Source organism: Synchiropus splendidus, chromosome 13 (assembly GCF_027744825.2).
Source record: "Synchiropus splendidus isolate RoL2022-P1 chromosome 13, RoL_Sspl_1.0, whole genome shotgun sequence".
NCBI classification, from domain to species: domain Eukaryota; kingdom Metazoa; phylum Chordata; class Actinopteri; order Syngnathiformes; family Callionymidae; genus Synchiropus; species Synchiropus splendidus.
This window is the reverse complement of record NC_071346.1, coordinates 6,298,051-6,315,212: the sequence shown is the minus strand read 5'-3', so window position 1 is coordinate 6,315,212 and position 17,162 is coordinate 6,298,051. Positions and strand designations below refer to the sequence as shown.

The window sequence follows — 17,162 nt, the reverse complement described above, 5'->3', positions numbered from 1 at the left end:
AGAAATATACAATAATATAAAAGTGGAGAAAAACTCAATTATTTCTGATAAAACTCACAAATACTGCCATAAGTTGCCGAAGCTCACCTCAAAGTGGCTACTTTAGTTGCGCTACGCGGTTAGCACTAGCATACATTACCCATAATTCACTTCGCTTGCTACCCCGTATACTGCCACCTACTGGCGACTGCGACTCAACAGGTGTATTGCATTGATCGACTTTTGAATCCTAAAAGAAAACAACCGTCGTTGTAATTGAGACTTTTATTCTTTTGTTATGTTTATTAAGTTTGCGTTTGCCAAGTGAAGGGTAGGCGGATAACTCAGTGTTCGGCTGTTCGGTTCCCAGCAGTGTTTCGTAAACACCACAGTAAAGGTGTGGTTTCTCTGCCCCAAAAAGCTTCCGTCTATTCAGCCCACAGCTAGAGTCTGCGCAACAGGAGACGGGGAGGGGAGCGGCGCAGTCTGTCCTCTGACCGGCCAGCAGCGAGGAGAAAACACTTTCCACAACACTTTCCAACATGAGCCAGTACGGAGGGTCCACGTCCAGACTGGCCTCCATGGGCCTGAGGAGCAACTCCAGACCCGATCTGTCGAGTCCGAGCTTCAGAAACGATGTCTTTGTCGGCGGCAACGGCTTTCCGGTGGATTACCAGGGAGGCGAAGGAGGATACCACTACACGTCCACCTTCTCCAGGTCCTCCATGCCGGGGGGAGGGGGGCAGAGGATCCAGATGAGTACGGTGGGCGGCGGCGGCGGCGGCGGAGGACTCAGGTGAGAGACCCCCGATACACCTGCCGACATGGATCCAGCTACTACTGTGTCAGCAAAAGCAAATTGTGGCGGGTTAAACGGAAAACTCGTGAAAATTAAACAGCCACTGTCACAAAACTGACTCGAATACCAAATCTGCTCCTTCATTCATTCATCACCGCGTTTTGTCCCAGTTAGCAAGGGTCCTCGTCTTCAAACTTTTCGTTATTTTTGAAAAATACTTGACTTCACCGAAGTTTAGAACAAGGTCACTGATATATCGCTTTTCTCAGGCGATACTGTGTCACTTTTGCTCAATAATAAATATAGCTATTCCAAACAACAAAGTGGTTCAAACTGTATTCAATATAAATACGTGTTTCTGTTTCAGTTTAGATCAAGCAATGTCACAATTCCAAGTCCTTTTTAAAACTATATTTAATTCAATTAATAAATAATCAAGTGCCGCATTTATATGCAGCCTGACGTCCTTTCTGTTTACTTATCTTTTACGCTTCCTGTTCTGTTTTCCCATCTCTCACCTGCATTCCACTTCCTTTGTTTTACGCTGTAAACTCTGCCCACCACAATCATTAACAACAATAAAACTTTTACTCCTTTTCCACAGCAAAACAACCCAAAAATGATTTAGCTCTCTGTGCAATGAGTTTCCTCCACTTTGGTTTTACACTTAAGGTTTTTACTCACCTGTTCATTACTATATTTTACACAATATTAATGCAGAATTTTTTATTTTTTATTTTGTTTTTGACCTTTTTTTCCATCATTCCAATAACTTAAATACTACTGATCTATATATCTATCTATATCTCTCTATCCATCTATATATATATATACGTGTGTGTGTGTGTGTGTGTGTGCAGCATAATTACATTTCTAACTTAGAATATTTCTAACTCATCATTTCAAGCACAAACAGGCAAACTTCATGCACAGTATCTGTTGTTAGCAGTGAGCTCTAAATCCTGTTGTCTTTCATGGCAGTGCCCAGGGTGCACAACAGAAGGCCATGTTCCTGACAAGCCAGTGTCAGGAATATCTGCAGAGAGCCAAAATGATCCTGCAGAATGTGAGTAAAAAAAAATCTCGGCGCCTATGGAGAAGAATGTGTAAAACAGGAAGAGGAAATGGTTGTGTGATTGTGTGCAGGGGGGTCCAGCCGTGGAGGTGGAGAAGCTGTTGATCGCTGCGTCTGAATCAATGGAGTATTTGAAGCTGGTTGGCCGGGATCTTCAGCAGATGCGTGTCCCGAACGATGTCTTCAGGAGGTCGGACTTTTTAGTTCTATTATTCAGCTGTATAGGACTTTAAAGATTCAAGTTTGGCAGCTGACTGGAGAGGCAATATTAAAAATGGCCCCGCTAAAGTGAACTCAAACTATGTGGAGATAATTCTGTGTAATAAAGCACTACTTACTGTGCACTTAGTGTTCAGCTACAGATGTTCATTTTGTCTTTACGACAATCCACAGCGTCGACCAATTCCAGCACATGCATTCTATGATGCAGCAGCAGTTGATGGGATCCATGACCACCAGGCGGAACAGAGGGAGTGTCGGGTCCATGGATGGAGGGAGGCTCTTTAATGACGCCATTGCCTGGATAGCCCAGCAGAAGGTACAGTAACAAGTGAATGATGGATGAAGATCAATGTATATACATGTCTACAGTCATTAATAAATAGAAAAAATAAAATCAAACTATATTTCTTTCCCTGTGGAAGGACATTATCAAAGAAAATGTAATTGTCATTAATGGAAAATATTTGCTTTAATATGTTGCTAAAAGATATTTTTTAAATTTAAACAATGTACAAAAAATGAAGAATGAACTTGTAATGTAAAAATAAATCACTTTAAATACCAAAATACAAAAAATGCAAATCCGTTTTTAAAAAAAAGTAAAACATAAGTTATTTTTATTCATTTATTTGTCTTGTTTACATAAAAATATATATACAGTATATATATATATATATCAAAATCAAACTACACATTCTTTGTATTTTTAGTATTTGTGTTTTGCTAGGAGAGAGTGATGAATTATGCATAGACCCTCGATTTAAACTTCGAGTCGAGTTCTCTGCTGCAATCCAGGGGGCTCCAAACCCCAGGGGAGGGCTCCCTTTGAAGGAGGTAAATAGAGGGGCTTTGTCAGAGGAGGCTGAGTCCGAGAAGTGATGAGTTGATTTACTTTAGAGAGAAAATAAATTCCCTGTGATTCTGCATCAAAGTGAGCTCCGTTGCCTTTTACACAACCCTTCCAGGGCTTATCTGGCTTCCCTGCCTCGCTTATCTATAAGGCGCCATAGTGGTGTGGCTGTGGAAAGAGAAATAATGTTATTAATGAATACTAAAATATGAATTTGCATCAACATTATTGATGTAAAAAACAATTCTTACGTTCAACAGAACTCAAACGTCTGTGTAATAGAGTTGTAGTACGATGGGTGTTTGATTTTACTAGCATCCAGAGATTGTTGTGTGATGTTTTGAAGGAAAAACTGGGCTGCATCAGAAGCGCTGTGTGCGCTCGCATCTGCAAGTGCTCACACGTCTGAGTTCATGCATGGAGTTGGGTGGAGGGGGAGGTATAGGGGATGAACTCACTCTACAGCATATTCTGACCTCCTGAAACTGAAACCATCTGGACACGCTGCCAAAACCTGATCCATGGGTGAAAAGAGGCCAGACGAGATGCAGGAGGTTGGAAACAAAGAAGCAGGAAGACAGCGAGAGAGAGAGAGAGAGAGAGAGAGAGAGAGAGCGGCCGTGATGGCGGCGAAGGAGAAGTATAAGAGTGTGAAATGTGACACTGTGTAGTCAGATGTTGAGGGCATGACAGCGTTGCTGCTCAAACATGCTCGTGAGAAAACGCCCTCAATCCAGCCAGACCTCCATCTCGATCTTGACCTCTGGTCTATTCTTTCACAAGTACTGCACTTGTTTACCCTTATCTTCCCTTCACACTTTAGCCTCTTTTTATGACTATACAACTCCACTGGTATTTGCACCTTTGCACCAGCTCGATCGCTGGTGTCTAACTCGATGTTTTGGCTGTTATAAAATAAGGGAGTGGCAAGAGAACAAAAGGCTTGAGACGGGTGGAAGAGGGAAAAAAAATGTGAAGGGCGAGGCCTGGTGTTTGGTTTGAACGCTCTTATCAGAGTTGAGCTCAGACAGCGAGGGGAGGAATTGTTGGAATAGTTTCCTCCTGACTGTGGGGTGTGAAATGCTGACATCTAGTTGTCGGGCCAAGAAAAAGCAAATGTTTGAAGCTATGTACCAAAAATAGACTGGTTTTATACCGTATGGGATTATTATTATTATTATTATTATTGTTGTTATTATTATTATTATTATTATTATTATTATTATTATTATTATTATTATTATTATTATTATTATATTGAATCTATCTATCTGTCTGTCTTTATTTGGTTCTACAAAATAATCTCCTAAATATTCCATCTTTTCTCAAAATCAAAGGGGAATAGTGTGGCAGCCGGGTGGTCTCGCTTTTTAACATGCAACTGTTGAAGCTCTATCACTCACAACAACAGTCACTTTGGAACACATTTTTACTGCCACTGGCCAGACTCTTTGAAACACTCTCAGTTCAGAGATTTACAGTGTGGTGTCCCTGAAAGACCCTGGGACCTTCTGTTCCCATGGTTTAGAACAATGATGCTTCTTCAGTTCCTGGTCAATGGTTCTGTTAGAAAGTGCAGAAGGCATGGAAAAAAGAGCTGCACAATCTTTCAGTTATTCCAAACGAACCTTTAAATCTCAAGGAATTGAACCAAGCTCACTTTGTTCCACAGCGGATGATCGAGACGGCTCCCTGGGGGGACGATTCTGCTACCATCGAGAACCAGATCATGAGCCACAGCAAAGTTCACAGTTCACTCCAGAGGAGTCCAGAGGTGGACCGGGCCAGAGATGACCTGGTATGTGAGCTTCACTTCTGTGGTTCGGTATCACTTTAACTCAAGTTTTAAACTCATTTATGACTCAATTTTTTTTTATTCATTAGAACATGCGTGGAGACAGAGCCAATCTTCATGTTTTGGACCAAGAATGGGACAGTTTGCAGGTGATTTTTCCATCACTGTGTTAAGTGTAAAGCGGGGTCTCAAACCCATGGTTTGCAGGCCATTTAGGGCCCAGTGGATGCCGTGACCCGACATAAGCATCATCAGGAAGAACTAGTTGCAGTCATCCCTCTTCATCTGCTAGCTTCCGTGGCTTTGGAGAAGAGAATGAGCTTCTTTTTAAAAAAAAGAAAGAGCAGTGTCTTTACATAAAACTAGGAATAGCTGCTGGAGTTTTATTAAATCTTTGCCCAATGCCAATAATATGGCAACGCTGGCTCCTTCTTTGCTGTTTGTGATTGAAACTTCTTCTTCCATAACACCTTAGAAAATGTCCCACAACCGCATCGGACAGCTGCGAGAGCTGCAGGGCATCATCGAGGAGATCTTCCGCGCCATCATGTGGGTGAACGAGAGGGAAGAGGAGGAGCTGGTGTTCGACTGGGGCGACAAAAACATCGACCAGTACATCCCCAAGAAGCAAGAGAGCTACTCGGTAGGACTGTTAAACCCGTGTTAATGTAAAGCGCTTGGTGTTAAACAAGTCTGAATCCACGTCTCAGAGGCTGATGAGAGACCTGGAGGAGAAGGAGAAGGAGCTGAACAAGCTGAAAGTGAAAGCAGATGGACTCTTGAGCAACAACCACCCCGCTTCGGATAAAATTGAGGTACGATTGGTGTCACCGCTGCTTCGGATAATTTGGGTTTTGACGTTGAAATACCTGCAGGCCTACATGGACACTCTGCAGACCCAGTGGAGCTGGCTACTCCAGATCACCAAGTGCATTCACGTCCACTTGAAGGAGAATGCTGCCTACAGCCAGGTGAGTTATCAGCACCCCCTACAGGCCACTCCTTCTCCTGCTAAAGCCATCGCTTCCTGCAGTTTTTCAAGGAGGCCAATGACACCTACGCCAAGCTCCAGAGGGAGCACGAGAACATTCGCAACAAGTTCACCTGCGACAAGAACACTCCTCTGGAGAGCCTCACGGAGCTGCTCAAGAACCTGGAGGTGAGTTTGAAATGGCGGACGCCTCGGGCTGTATGTCACCAAGCGTAACACTGTCCTACATATGAGATTAGAGCAGCTCACCTGCTTGACTGGTTTGGCTGCTAGTATAAGCGTTTCCAGACAGATCTGGGTTCTTATCGGGTCAGATCAGGAGTGTTTACTCAAAAGATAATTGCTTTTAGCTTTGTTCAGGCAGGAGTAAGAGTTTTCAAATATGACCTGTCTGAGGTTACAGCAAGTCTATTTATATAGTCATGTCATGAACGTAAGTCGAAACTTCTTGCCACGCAGAAAGAGAAGGAGCGCATCATGGAGAACAAACGTCAAGTCCAAAGTTTGGTCAACAAGTCCAAGAGCATCGTGAGGCTCAAACCTCGCAACCCTGAGGAGAGGAACACTGGCCAGGTGATGGTCCAGGCCCTGTGTGACTTCAAGCAAGACCAGGTCAGACACACACACACAGACACAGGTGCAGGAAACCTGAAAAGCAGTGGGAGTCATTCTCATTTCGGTGCTGCAGAAAGGGATTTTGAAGGGCAACGAGGGCATCCTGAAGGACAACTCGCAGCGCAGCAAGTGGCTGGTGACCGGTCCTGGAGGTCTGGACATGCTGATCCCCTCCGTGTGTCTGCTCATCCCCCCACCCAACCCGCTCAGCATCGGCCTCGCCACCAAGTGAGAAGTGAAACTTGAAAGACACGTTTATTTAGCCGCTTTCCTGAAATCCACGTGACCTTCTGACTGGTTCAAATAGATGTGTAATTAAATTCATATTATTTAGCTTTTTAAATACTTAAATAATAGTACTAATCTGGTTTTTCATCTCAATTTATTGTTTTATTACTATTACTACTATGACTACTATTACTACTACTACTAATAATAATATAATAACGTTATTATTATTATCAATAATAGCATTATTATTATTATTATTATTATTATTATTATTATTATAAGTAATATACTATTATTAATAGTTAATAATAATATTAATTCTAGTATTATTATTATTAGTACTTTATTTATTTATTTTGTTATTTATTATTTATTTATTTTTAAACAGTCAGGACAGAAAGGACATTTCTGTGGTAAATGATGACATTAAGTTATTGAACGGGCAGTCAAAAAAATATATATTTTTGATGCAAATCCTTGAGAAAGTGCGGTTAATGTCTGGCACTAAGACTACCTGTTGAATCTACAGTTAACACTGTTGGCTGCCTCTGGGTTGTGTAGTCTGTCCGTTAATCCCATTGACCCCAGCGTGAGAAACTGTCTTTAGACACAAAACTAGACACAAAAGTGAACAAACAGTGTCCTCTTTCTCCAAATATTCCCTCAATTCTGGCTCTTATGGCTCAATAATTTCTGCTTTTATATTCGATAAAAGAAACCTAAGGGTCTACAACACACTGCCTCTACGAGCAGTTCAGCAAATTCTGAGCTATATCCACACATAAAACGTTACATCCACGCTATTTAGTTGTTCAACTGTCGAATTAGAAGCTCAGCAAAAGCAGACGTGGTGAAATGCTCCTGCTCGCTGGCTTCTTGCGTCGATACAAGGCGCCCTGGTGGTGGAAAATGTCATTGTAAATGCTAAAATTGCACTTTCGTCCATTAGGAATGAGCAGTATTATGAAGCCATCATGGGCATCTGGAACCAACTGTACATCAACATTAAGAGTCTCATCTCGTGGCAGTACTGCCTGAAAGACATCAACTACATCAACTCCCTGACAGTCAGCATGGTGAGTCCGTGAGCACCACGCTCCCTCTTTCCGTTGACTGACCGTCTTCTGCGCACCAGTTGTCCAAGATGCGTCCAGACGAGTACCGCAGCCTCATCAAACGACTGGAGACCCACTACCAAGAGTTCCTGCGCACCAGTCAGGGCTCAGAGCTGTTTGGCGAGGAGGACAAGAAGAACATCCAGAGCCACTTTGACAAAGCCCAGAACCACTACGATACACTGATCATTCAGCTGCCCTCATACAGTCAGTGCTGCTCGGAGCTTGGCTCATTCTAACAAACGTTTCATTTCATCTCACCCTTTCCTTTCTTTCGGTTCTGCTAGGAGGTGAGGAGGTGGTCAAGGTGGAGCCCACAAAACCGGACACCAGTAAGTCTTCCAAGGTGACCAAGACCACGGTGACCAAGGTGTCGGTGCAGCCGCCGGCCCCTGCCGTCAGCCTCAGTCTGCTCAACAGCCTGCAGGAGATCCGACGCAGACTGGAGCTGGCCGAGTCGGGCCTGACCAGCCACCTCCACGTCCACATGGGGGAGAACGGCCTTCACGAGTGCGCCGTCCACATCCAGAAGATGCAGGTATGAGCTTCCCCTCTCACGCCACCTAACTGTCAGCTGAATATTGTCATCTATCCCTGTATGTGTGTGTGTGTTCTCAGAACGTGCACCAAGATTTGGACTCAATTCACGACGAGTACATCCGTCTGAGAGAGGTGATCATCAAGCAGCTGGAGGGGATCCCTGCTGACTCGGAGCACGCCAAGTTCCTGCGCTCCGAGCTGGAAATCATCAACGCCAAACTCGGAGGCCTGCAGGGACTTTACTCCGCCTACATCCAAAGGTGAGCTTCAGTTTCAGAACATGCTTGAGGGTCAGCAGCGTTGAACTCAAAACATGATGGAGAGCTCATGTTTTGTGTTCATATCCCACTATGTTACTGGCATAAAACCCTAATATAAGTTTGTCTTGCAATGTTGTTGTCCAGACTGTCTGCCCTCCAAGCTCTGCTTCAGAGTCTCCTCCAGGCTGAGGACATCATCAAAGTCCATGAGGCTCGGCTGACCGAGAAGGAGACCACCTCCCTGGACCCGCGGGAGTTGGACAACTATCGTAGCACCCTCAAGGTTTGTACTTCTGAGCTGCGTAGCTAACTGACATGAAGCTAGGTGGATGTCAAACTACGTTCTAAAACAAATCATTTGGAAATAAATTATTGAATGACAATAAATATAGATTTAGTTAAAATAAATAAATAAGTTGAAAATATAGATGTATAGGACTGTGAGTTGGGTTGCAAGCAAATTAATTTTTTATAAAAAAAAAAAACATTTTATGTAAAATGTTACACAGTACGTGGAAAAATTTAAATTTTATTTCACAGGATAAGTGAATAATTGCACTATTGTAACATAATAATATAATAATTGTACAATGAAATGTTCACAGACCTGAAAATATAGATTTGAATTTTTTTAAATATATATTTTAAAGTGTTCTAAACACAGTTTCATTAGTTTTTATTTAATTTTAAGGTGTGAATTACACTTGTATGTAATGTAAAAAAATGTAAATGTAAACATAAAATCATATGTGACGTTGGTTGGTCATATATCTTATTGGAGGTTACAAGCCATTTTTTTTATTTTGTGGTGCAGAAGAAATACTAAATGAAGTTGTTTTGTAATTCAGCAAATGAAGAGTGACTTGGAGCTGAAAAGAAACCTGCTGACTGCGATGGAGTCGGACCTGTCTAAAGCCGTCCACTGGAACAGTCAGATCACGGATCCCTACCACAAGTGTGACGTGGATTTGTCCAAGTTCTCCGAGCTGGTGTGTCAGATGTCGGACCGCTGGCGCCGCATTCATGCCCAGATAGACAACAGGTAGCCAACAGTCCGCTGTGCTTTTACCTCCAATGAAATCGATGCATTCATTCCACTGACTCTGTTCAGGATTTGGGAGATGGACAAGCAGGAGAAGCAGCTCAAGGATTATAACCAGAACCGGACCTTGGCTGAGGACTGGATCAAGGACGCCAAGAAGCGCCAGGACAGTCTCCAGACGGTCAAGCTCAATGACATCCAGACGGTGACGGAACACCTCAACAAGCAAAAGGTATCAACTCGCTTGATGCTAATATGAAATGTAAATTCTCAATGACCCGCTAACAGTTTAGCCTTTTTTTACAATGAAATAATAAAAGCACCACAGACAGTCATGAGCCTGACTCACTTATGAATTTACATTTCTTACCTTTCCAGGCGCTTCACAGTGAAATTGCTGGCAAAAAGGAGAAAGTAGATCATGTCCAGAAAGACGCGGACACCTTTGCTGCCTCCATCAAGGTGCGGAGTTGTCTTTGCTTGGAATGCGCAGCAGCAAGGGTGGAAATAATGAGAACTCTGTGACGTGTTATCAGGACTACGAGATGGAGCTGGCTTCCTACAGCTCCGGCCTGGAGACTCTGCTCAACATTCCCATCAAGAGAACGATGCTACAGTCGCCAGCTACTGTCGTCAGACAAGAGGTGAGAACACAATCTAAACTGTAGTGTTATTGGTTTTATCTATCTCTGGTTATTGTTAAATTAAAAGCCGTATAATCGCAACTTAAAAAATAAATGTTGAAGTTAGCAATGCTCCTGAATGCTAACTGCCTTAGCCACCAACTTTAGTCCATACAAACCACAGCTACTATATATTTACAGCTTAAATCCGTTTTATAAATGCCTTATTTCATCCACTTACATTTGCTTAATAATGTTTTCAATTCAATTGGATAATAGACCGCCCACTGACTAGTTAGCGCTAGCGCTTGTTCACCACACAAGTTCAAGCAGATCATCAGCCGTTAAAACAGTTAATCCAACGTGCATCTACTCATAAAGTATATGACACAACAGGTGTGTAGTATCCAGATTCATGACTGATTTATTGAAACTGAATCTTCATTTATGTGTTTACGACAGGCAGCTGAGGTTCAGTCCAACTACATTGAGCTGCTCACCCGCTCAGGCGACTACTACAAGTTCCTTGGTGAGCTGCTGAAGAACATGGAGGAGCTGAAGGTGGGTGTCACACTGAACCCATGACCACCTCAGATGTAGTCTATGATGCCAATATAAATGACGCACCATTTTGTGCTCCATCACAGATCCGCAACACCAGGATTGAAATGCTTGAGGAAGAACTAAGGCTCCTCAGAGAGAACCTTCAGGATCAAGGCCTGAAATACAAGACCCTGGAAGATCTGTTGGCCAAGTACAAGCTGGATCTCAATCTGTCCAAAGAGCAGCTCATCTCAATGGAAGAAGTGAAAAGAACCTCGGCTTTCCAAGTCAATGCTGCCCGGGAGAGTCTGGACAGCACACAAACTCAGATCCAGGAACTCCAAGAGCAGCTGACCCGCCTCAAGTACCAGCTGGAAGAAGAGAAGAGGAAGAAGCGGCTGGCCGAAGAGCGCTACGCCAGCCAGCAGGAAGAGTACGAGGGAGTCATCCGGCGCAGACAGAAAGAGCTGGAGGAGCTCAACTGGGCCAAGATTGATTTAGAGAAGTCAGTGAAGGACAAGGAACGTGAACTGGAGAGGCTGAAGATACTGTTAGAAGAGGAAACAGGACGTCGAAGAATTGCTGAATCTGATATCTCAAAGGTAAGAACACAGTGCAACCAGGAGATAAGTCAGCTTAAGCAGACGTATGAGTCAGAAATCCACGTCACCAAGACCACCATCCTGAAAGCCTCTCAGAAGAAAGAAGAGGACACCGCAGATCTGCGACTGCAATTGGACAGGCTCGCTGCGGAGAAGAGAGATGTGGAAGAGGAGCTGAGGAGACTCAGGCAGTCCGTGTCTTACGCTGAGGAGCAGAAAAACAGAGCCGAGCTGGAAGCCAACCAGCAGAGGGCGTCTGTGGCGCAGGAGACTCGGATTCGGAGTGAGCTGGAGGTTCAGATCAGAACCCTCAAGCAGCAGAGAGGAGACGATGAGCAGAATCTAAAGGAGGCAGTGAAGGGTAATCAGGAGAAGAGCAGGCAAATCAGCGTCTTGACCTTCAACCTGGAGGAGGAAGGCAAGAAGAGGAGAGCGTTAGAGCTGGAGCTCAATCAGCTGAGGCAGACAGAAGCTGAGCTGAGGTCCAAGAACGCGTCCCAAGTCGATACGATTAACAGGCTGAAAGTGTCGGAGGAAGAGATCCACATCACCAAAGTGGAACTTCAGAAGCAGGCGAGTGAAAAAGCCAAAGCCGAGCAGAGCTCTGTCAGGCTTCAGACCCGCATCAAAGACCTTCAAAACTCTTTGGATGTAATGGAAGCTGAGTTGGAGAAACAGAAAAGGGCAAACCAGGAAGAGTTCACTCGAAGAAAGAGGCTGGAGTCGGAGTTGGAGAGGGTGACGCAGACCTGCAGGGAGCACACGACTACCATCAGCAGCCTGAAGTCCATCCAGCTGGAAGCCTCCAACACTGGGAGGAAATACGAGCAGGATCTCAGGTCCCTTCAGGACGCCCTGGACAGGAGCCAGAAGGACCACAGAATAACAAAAGAAGAACTCGCAGCTATCACCGCCGAGCTCAGGGCTCTGAAACAGAAGCTCCAGCAAGAGCAGGCTAAAGTCCACGAGCTCAACCAGCGAAACGAAGGCCTTTACCGGACCATCGAGGAGAAGAGCCGCCAGCTGAACGAGACCACCGCCGAGATCGGTACGTTGAAGACGATGACGCAGAACCTGACGAAGGAGAGGCTGAGGCTGGAGGAGGAGCTGAGGGCGGTCAGACAGGAACGGGAGGAGCTGAGGATGAGCAAAGACGCCATCGACGGAGAGAGCGCCACTCAGATCGCGGCCCTGCACGTCCAGCTGCAGACTAGCACCAAGAAGACGGCGGAGCTCCAGGCGCTCATCAATGGCCTGACCACGGAGAGAGAAAAGTTAGAACTGGAAATAGAGAAATTCCGAAAGCAATCTCTTGAGGTATTGATTGCGGGATCATCTCTACTTCATTTCAATCAGCTCCTGCTTCTGCATGTTTCACAAGGCTGCCACAACAAAAGTGTTGGGAGTGTCACTGCTTTCAACTAACTTCCGAATGCTTCTGCAGCCATGCATGAAATTTCTGCTCAAAATTTAAGTGTGTCTGTGCTCGGCGTAACCCTGTGTTCTTTTTGCAGACGTCCATGATGGTGCATGAGTCTCAAAGCCAGTACACTGAGCTCCAGATGGAGAGGGACAGCCTGCTGTCCAAGCTCAAAATGCTGGAGCAGGACAAGCTCCGCTACCAGCGCCTGGAAGAAGAGCTGAACCGTATCAAGATCACGCTGGAGACCGAGCTGCGCAACAAGCAGCGCATTCAGGACGAGCTCAATTCTACCCTTAAAGATTCCAAATACATGAAGAGTCAGTTTGAGCTAAAAGAAAGCCAGATCCGCCAGTTTGAGTCAGATCGGGATAAGGCCGACCGGGAACGCCTCTCTCTGAAGAATGAGATCGAAAGGCTCATGAGAGAGCTCCGTACTATTGAGGAGAAGTTCAAGAGCAGGCTGTTGCTTTCAGAGAAGGAAGCGGCCGAGCTGGCTCTTGTACGAGACGCCTTGCAGAAAGAGATACAGAGGCTGAAGCAGAGGCCCAGCACTCTTGCCAGACAGACCCAGACCGATGAGAAATTCCCAACCATCGATCCGTCCAAGCTTGTTTTCAATGGTGTCCGCCGCAAGGTCACAGCGCACCAGCTCTGCGACTGCGGCATTATCACCAAGGCCACCCTGGAGCAGCTCCTGAAGGGACAAAGAACGGTTGATGACGTTGCCGTAGACATCCAGGTTCCCCTCAAAGGCACCGGTGTGATTTCTGGAATTACATCAGGTTCACAAGGAAAAATGCCCTTCACTGAAGCTAAAAACAAAAACTTCCTTAGTCCCGAGAGCTGCATCATGCTCCTGGAAGCTCAGGCAGCAACTGGCTACATTGTGGACCCCACGTTCAATGAAAAGATGTCGGTGGACACAGCCTGTTCCAGGGGGATTGTCGACACAGACGACAGAGATGTTTTGCTGAAAGCAGAGGCTGCCAGTGTTGGCTTCAAAGATCCATTCAGTGGCAAAGTCTTGTCTGTAGGTCAGGCTTGCAAACAGGGTAGAGTGGACAAAGACATGGCGGTACGCCTGCTGCAGGCGCAAGAGTCCGTGGGAGGCATCATCGACCCGGTGCTGGGTGTGTTCCTCCCTAAGGATCTGGCCTTAGATCGCAACCTCATTGACGAGGATCTGTACAGGGCTTTGAATAAAAAACCCACCTGCTACCTGGATCCAGCGACAGGAGACAAAATCAGCTACAGCGACCTTCGCAAGAAATGCACGATAGAACCTGTGAATGGGTTGCTCCTGCTGCGCGGTCCAGAGAAGCCAATGACGGTGAAGGGTCTGAGAGGGGAAGTCAGTTTGACTGAACTCGTCAATGCCGAGCTTCTCGACGAAACCGACCTGGCCAAACTCAACAGAGGCGAAATATCCAGCAAGGATATCGAGGACAGGCTCAAGTCATACCTTTATGGCTCGACCTGTATCGCTGGGCTCTATGTCGAAGCGGAAGACAGAATCATGCCCTTTTACCAGGCGATGAAGGAAGGTCTACTCATGAGAGGAACCACCTTGGAGCTCCTCGAGGCCCAAGCAGCGTCTGGTTTCATTGTTGATCCGGTGAACAATATTTTCCTGACAGTTGAGGAGGCTGCCAAAAGATCTCTTATCGGTAAGGAGTTTAAGAACAAGCTGTTGTCAGCAGAAAAGGCAGTGACTGGCTACAGAGACCCATCGACGGGCAAGACCATCTCCCTCTTCCAGGCCATCGAGAAGGATCTGATTGAGAAGGGTCATGGAATCCGCCTGCTTGAAGCTCAAATCGCCAGCGGAGGAATCATCGATCCCAAAGAGAGTCATCGTATCGATGTTGACGTCGCATACAAAAGGGGATATTTCGACGAGGAAATGAATGAGATTTTGACTTATGAGGGAGATGACACCAAAGGGTTCTTTGACCCCAACACCAAAGAGAACCTCACGTACCTTCAGCTGAAGGAGCGTTGCATTACAGATCCAAAGACAGGCCTAGTTCTTCTGCCCTTCGGAGACAAAAATAAGGCCCAAACATCAGAGGAAAGCCGAACCAATGTCCTCCGCAAAAGGAGGGTGGTGATTGTTGATCCTGACACGGGTTTGGAGATGTCTGTGAGGGAGGCCTATCACAAGCAGCTGATTGACTACGACACCTTCTTAGACTTGTCAGAACAGGAGTGTGAGTGGGAGGAAATCACAATCACAGGATCAGATGGAGCTGCACGTGTCGTGATCGTGGATAGGAAGACCGGCACCAAGTATGACATCCAAGACTGCCTTGAGCGTGCCATCATTGACCAAGGGACCATGGATAACTATCGCTCTGGAAAAATGTCCTTGACGCAGTTTGCCGATTTGATATCCAGCAGGAGCAGTAGCAGCGAGATGACTATTTCCACCAGCAGTGTTGAAGACATGGTCACCTGCAGCAGCCCCACCCAAGCTGCGCCGTCCTCCCCAACTGTCCGCAGGCGGTTCAACAGTATTTCCATCACTGTCTCCCCCCCTGAGATGTTCGACGACCACAGTCCCGTAGGAGCCATATTCGATACCGAGACCATGGAGAAGATAACTATAGCAGAGGGGCTCAAAAGAGGGATTGTTGATACCATAACAGCACAGAGGTTGTTGGAGGCGCAAGTGTGCACCGGGGGTATAATAAACCCCGCCACAGGTGAGAGGCTGTCACTGCAGGATGCTGTCCATCAATGCGTCATCGATGAAAGCTTCGCTTCAAAGTTGAAACCCGCCCAGAAAGCCTTTAACGGCTTTGAGGATGTGAAGACCAAAAGAAAGATGTCTGCAGCTCAGGCTGTGAAGGAGTCATGGCTGCCTTATGAAGCCGGTCAGAGGTTCCTGGAGTTCCAGTACTTGACCGGCGGCCTGATCGAGCCCGAGAGCGGACATCGGATTTCCATCGAAGAGGCTATTCGCAAGGGTTGGCTCGACGGCCAGGCGGCACAGAAGCTTCAGGATGTGAAGACCCACCAGAAGAACTTGACCTGCCCCAAAACCAAGCTGAAAATCTCATACAAGGACGCGATGGATAGCTGCATGGTGGAAGAAAGCAACGGAATGAAGTTGCTGCAGGCCTCCTCTATATCCAGCAAAGGCATCAGCAGCCCTTACAACGTCTCCAACCCTGGATCCAGGCCTGGTTCCCGCCCGAGCTCCAGAAACGGATCTCGAAGACAAAGCGTTGATTATTCTTCAAATTACACCTTCAGCTTCTCTTCCAGCAGCACCACCCACAGCTCTAGCACCCACTGACAAGCCGCGCTGTCCGCCATATTTACTCCCTAGCTTTGCTAAAATAGCTCACAGGTAGACATACTGTATGTTTCGACGCCGACAGATTGTAATGGATTTGCATTTTTTGGGGGGGGGATTTGGTGATTTCATCTTTTTAAGGATCAAAGTTGGAAAGTTGAATGAATAGTTTTGTCTTGATATTAATATATGGCTTCATTGACACATTGTGTAGCGGTGCTGCGTCACACGCCTAAACAATTTGTTGTTGGTTTTTTTTATGACACTTGTAGCTTGCTGTATTGTGTCTGTTATAGAAACATTTTATTATTGAGTTCAAGTGTTTTTGCCTGATTTTCGAAACTGCTGATCACTTAACATGGCTTGCTTTACGATTGAAGAAATAAAGACGTTAATACAACCAAAGTTCGGGTTTGTTATTGTGTTTGAAGTGTGATTCAAAATAGCAAATCAGTAGCATAGAATATTCTTGCACCAAACGGACCAACTTCCTCACTCTCTTGAGGGCAGGCGGAAGGTAAATGCTGAGTCATCGGTTGGTCACGTAGGGTGTGGTGAGGACAGCGATCAAAAAATAGTTTAAAAACAGGTCATTTCATTTATTTATCAACCTACAATGTTGACTAATGAACTGATGAATAAATTACAGGACAAGAAAGGTTCAATAAAAATAGTTTAAAACGGAATGAACCAATTTCCATCTTCTGCAAAACTCACTGAAGGACACCCTTCCTTACTATTGTGGCGCAAAAAAGAGAATAAATCATGGTAAAAACAGCAAAAGAGGACTTTCAAATATTAAAACATTGGACGCTGGCCAAGAAAGACTTGAGTCGGCACTATTTATTTTTATATTTTTTAAATTACATGCAGCAGTTACAGTTGAATACCATTATTCTACTATAATATTTGATTTGATTTGAATATTGTGATGCATTGCAGAACATGGACAATGTTGTATGTAGAACACATTAAAATAGTTTATTTATTAATAAAATAACAGTTAATACCATACATTAGTACTAACTTATTCTGAAATGTGAAGACAAATATCATAGCAACTTAACTGTTGGTGCTTGTTTGGAAAAACAAAAATATAAAGTTATATTCGATAGATAAATGCATATTTGTAGCATGTTAAACGGAATTTTAAACA

General features: G+C 45.1%; 1 protein-coding gene across 2 annotated transcripts; it reads left to right on the top strand.

Annotated features, from left to right (window-relative positions):
* Positions 1-252: 252 nt before the first annotated feature.
* On the top strand, positions 253-16,400 carry LOC128769063 (desmoplakin-A-like). 2 transcript variants are annotated; one of them, XM_053882345.1, is made up of 24 exons: positions 253-775; positions 1,760-1,844; positions 1,925-2,043; positions 2,247-2,391; positions 4,598-4,723; positions 4,810-4,869; positions 5,196-5,363; positions 5,431-5,535; positions 5,596-5,691; positions 5,754-5,879; positions 6,171-6,323; positions 6,400-6,554; positions 7,507-7,633; positions 7,693-7,879; positions 7,960-8,210; positions 8,291-8,472; positions 8,617-8,755; positions 9,321-9,514; positions 9,584-9,746; positions 9,893-9,976; positions 10,051-10,158; positions 10,600-10,698; positions 10,785-12,599; positions 12,797-16,400. In XM_053882345.1, the coding sequence occupies exons 1-24, from the start codon at positions 522-524 to the stop codon at positions 16,004-16,006; spliced, it is 8,151 nt and encodes a 2,716-aa protein (XP_053738320.1). In that variant the 5' UTR covers positions 253-521; the 3' UTR covers positions 16,007-16,400. The 2 variants fall into 2 exon arrangements, with proteins under 2 accessions (XP_053738320.1, XP_053738321.1); XM_053882346.1 differs by having other exon boundaries at positions 255-775; positions 10,785-11,282.
* The last annotated feature ends 762 nt before the right edge of the window (positions 16,401-17,162 follow it).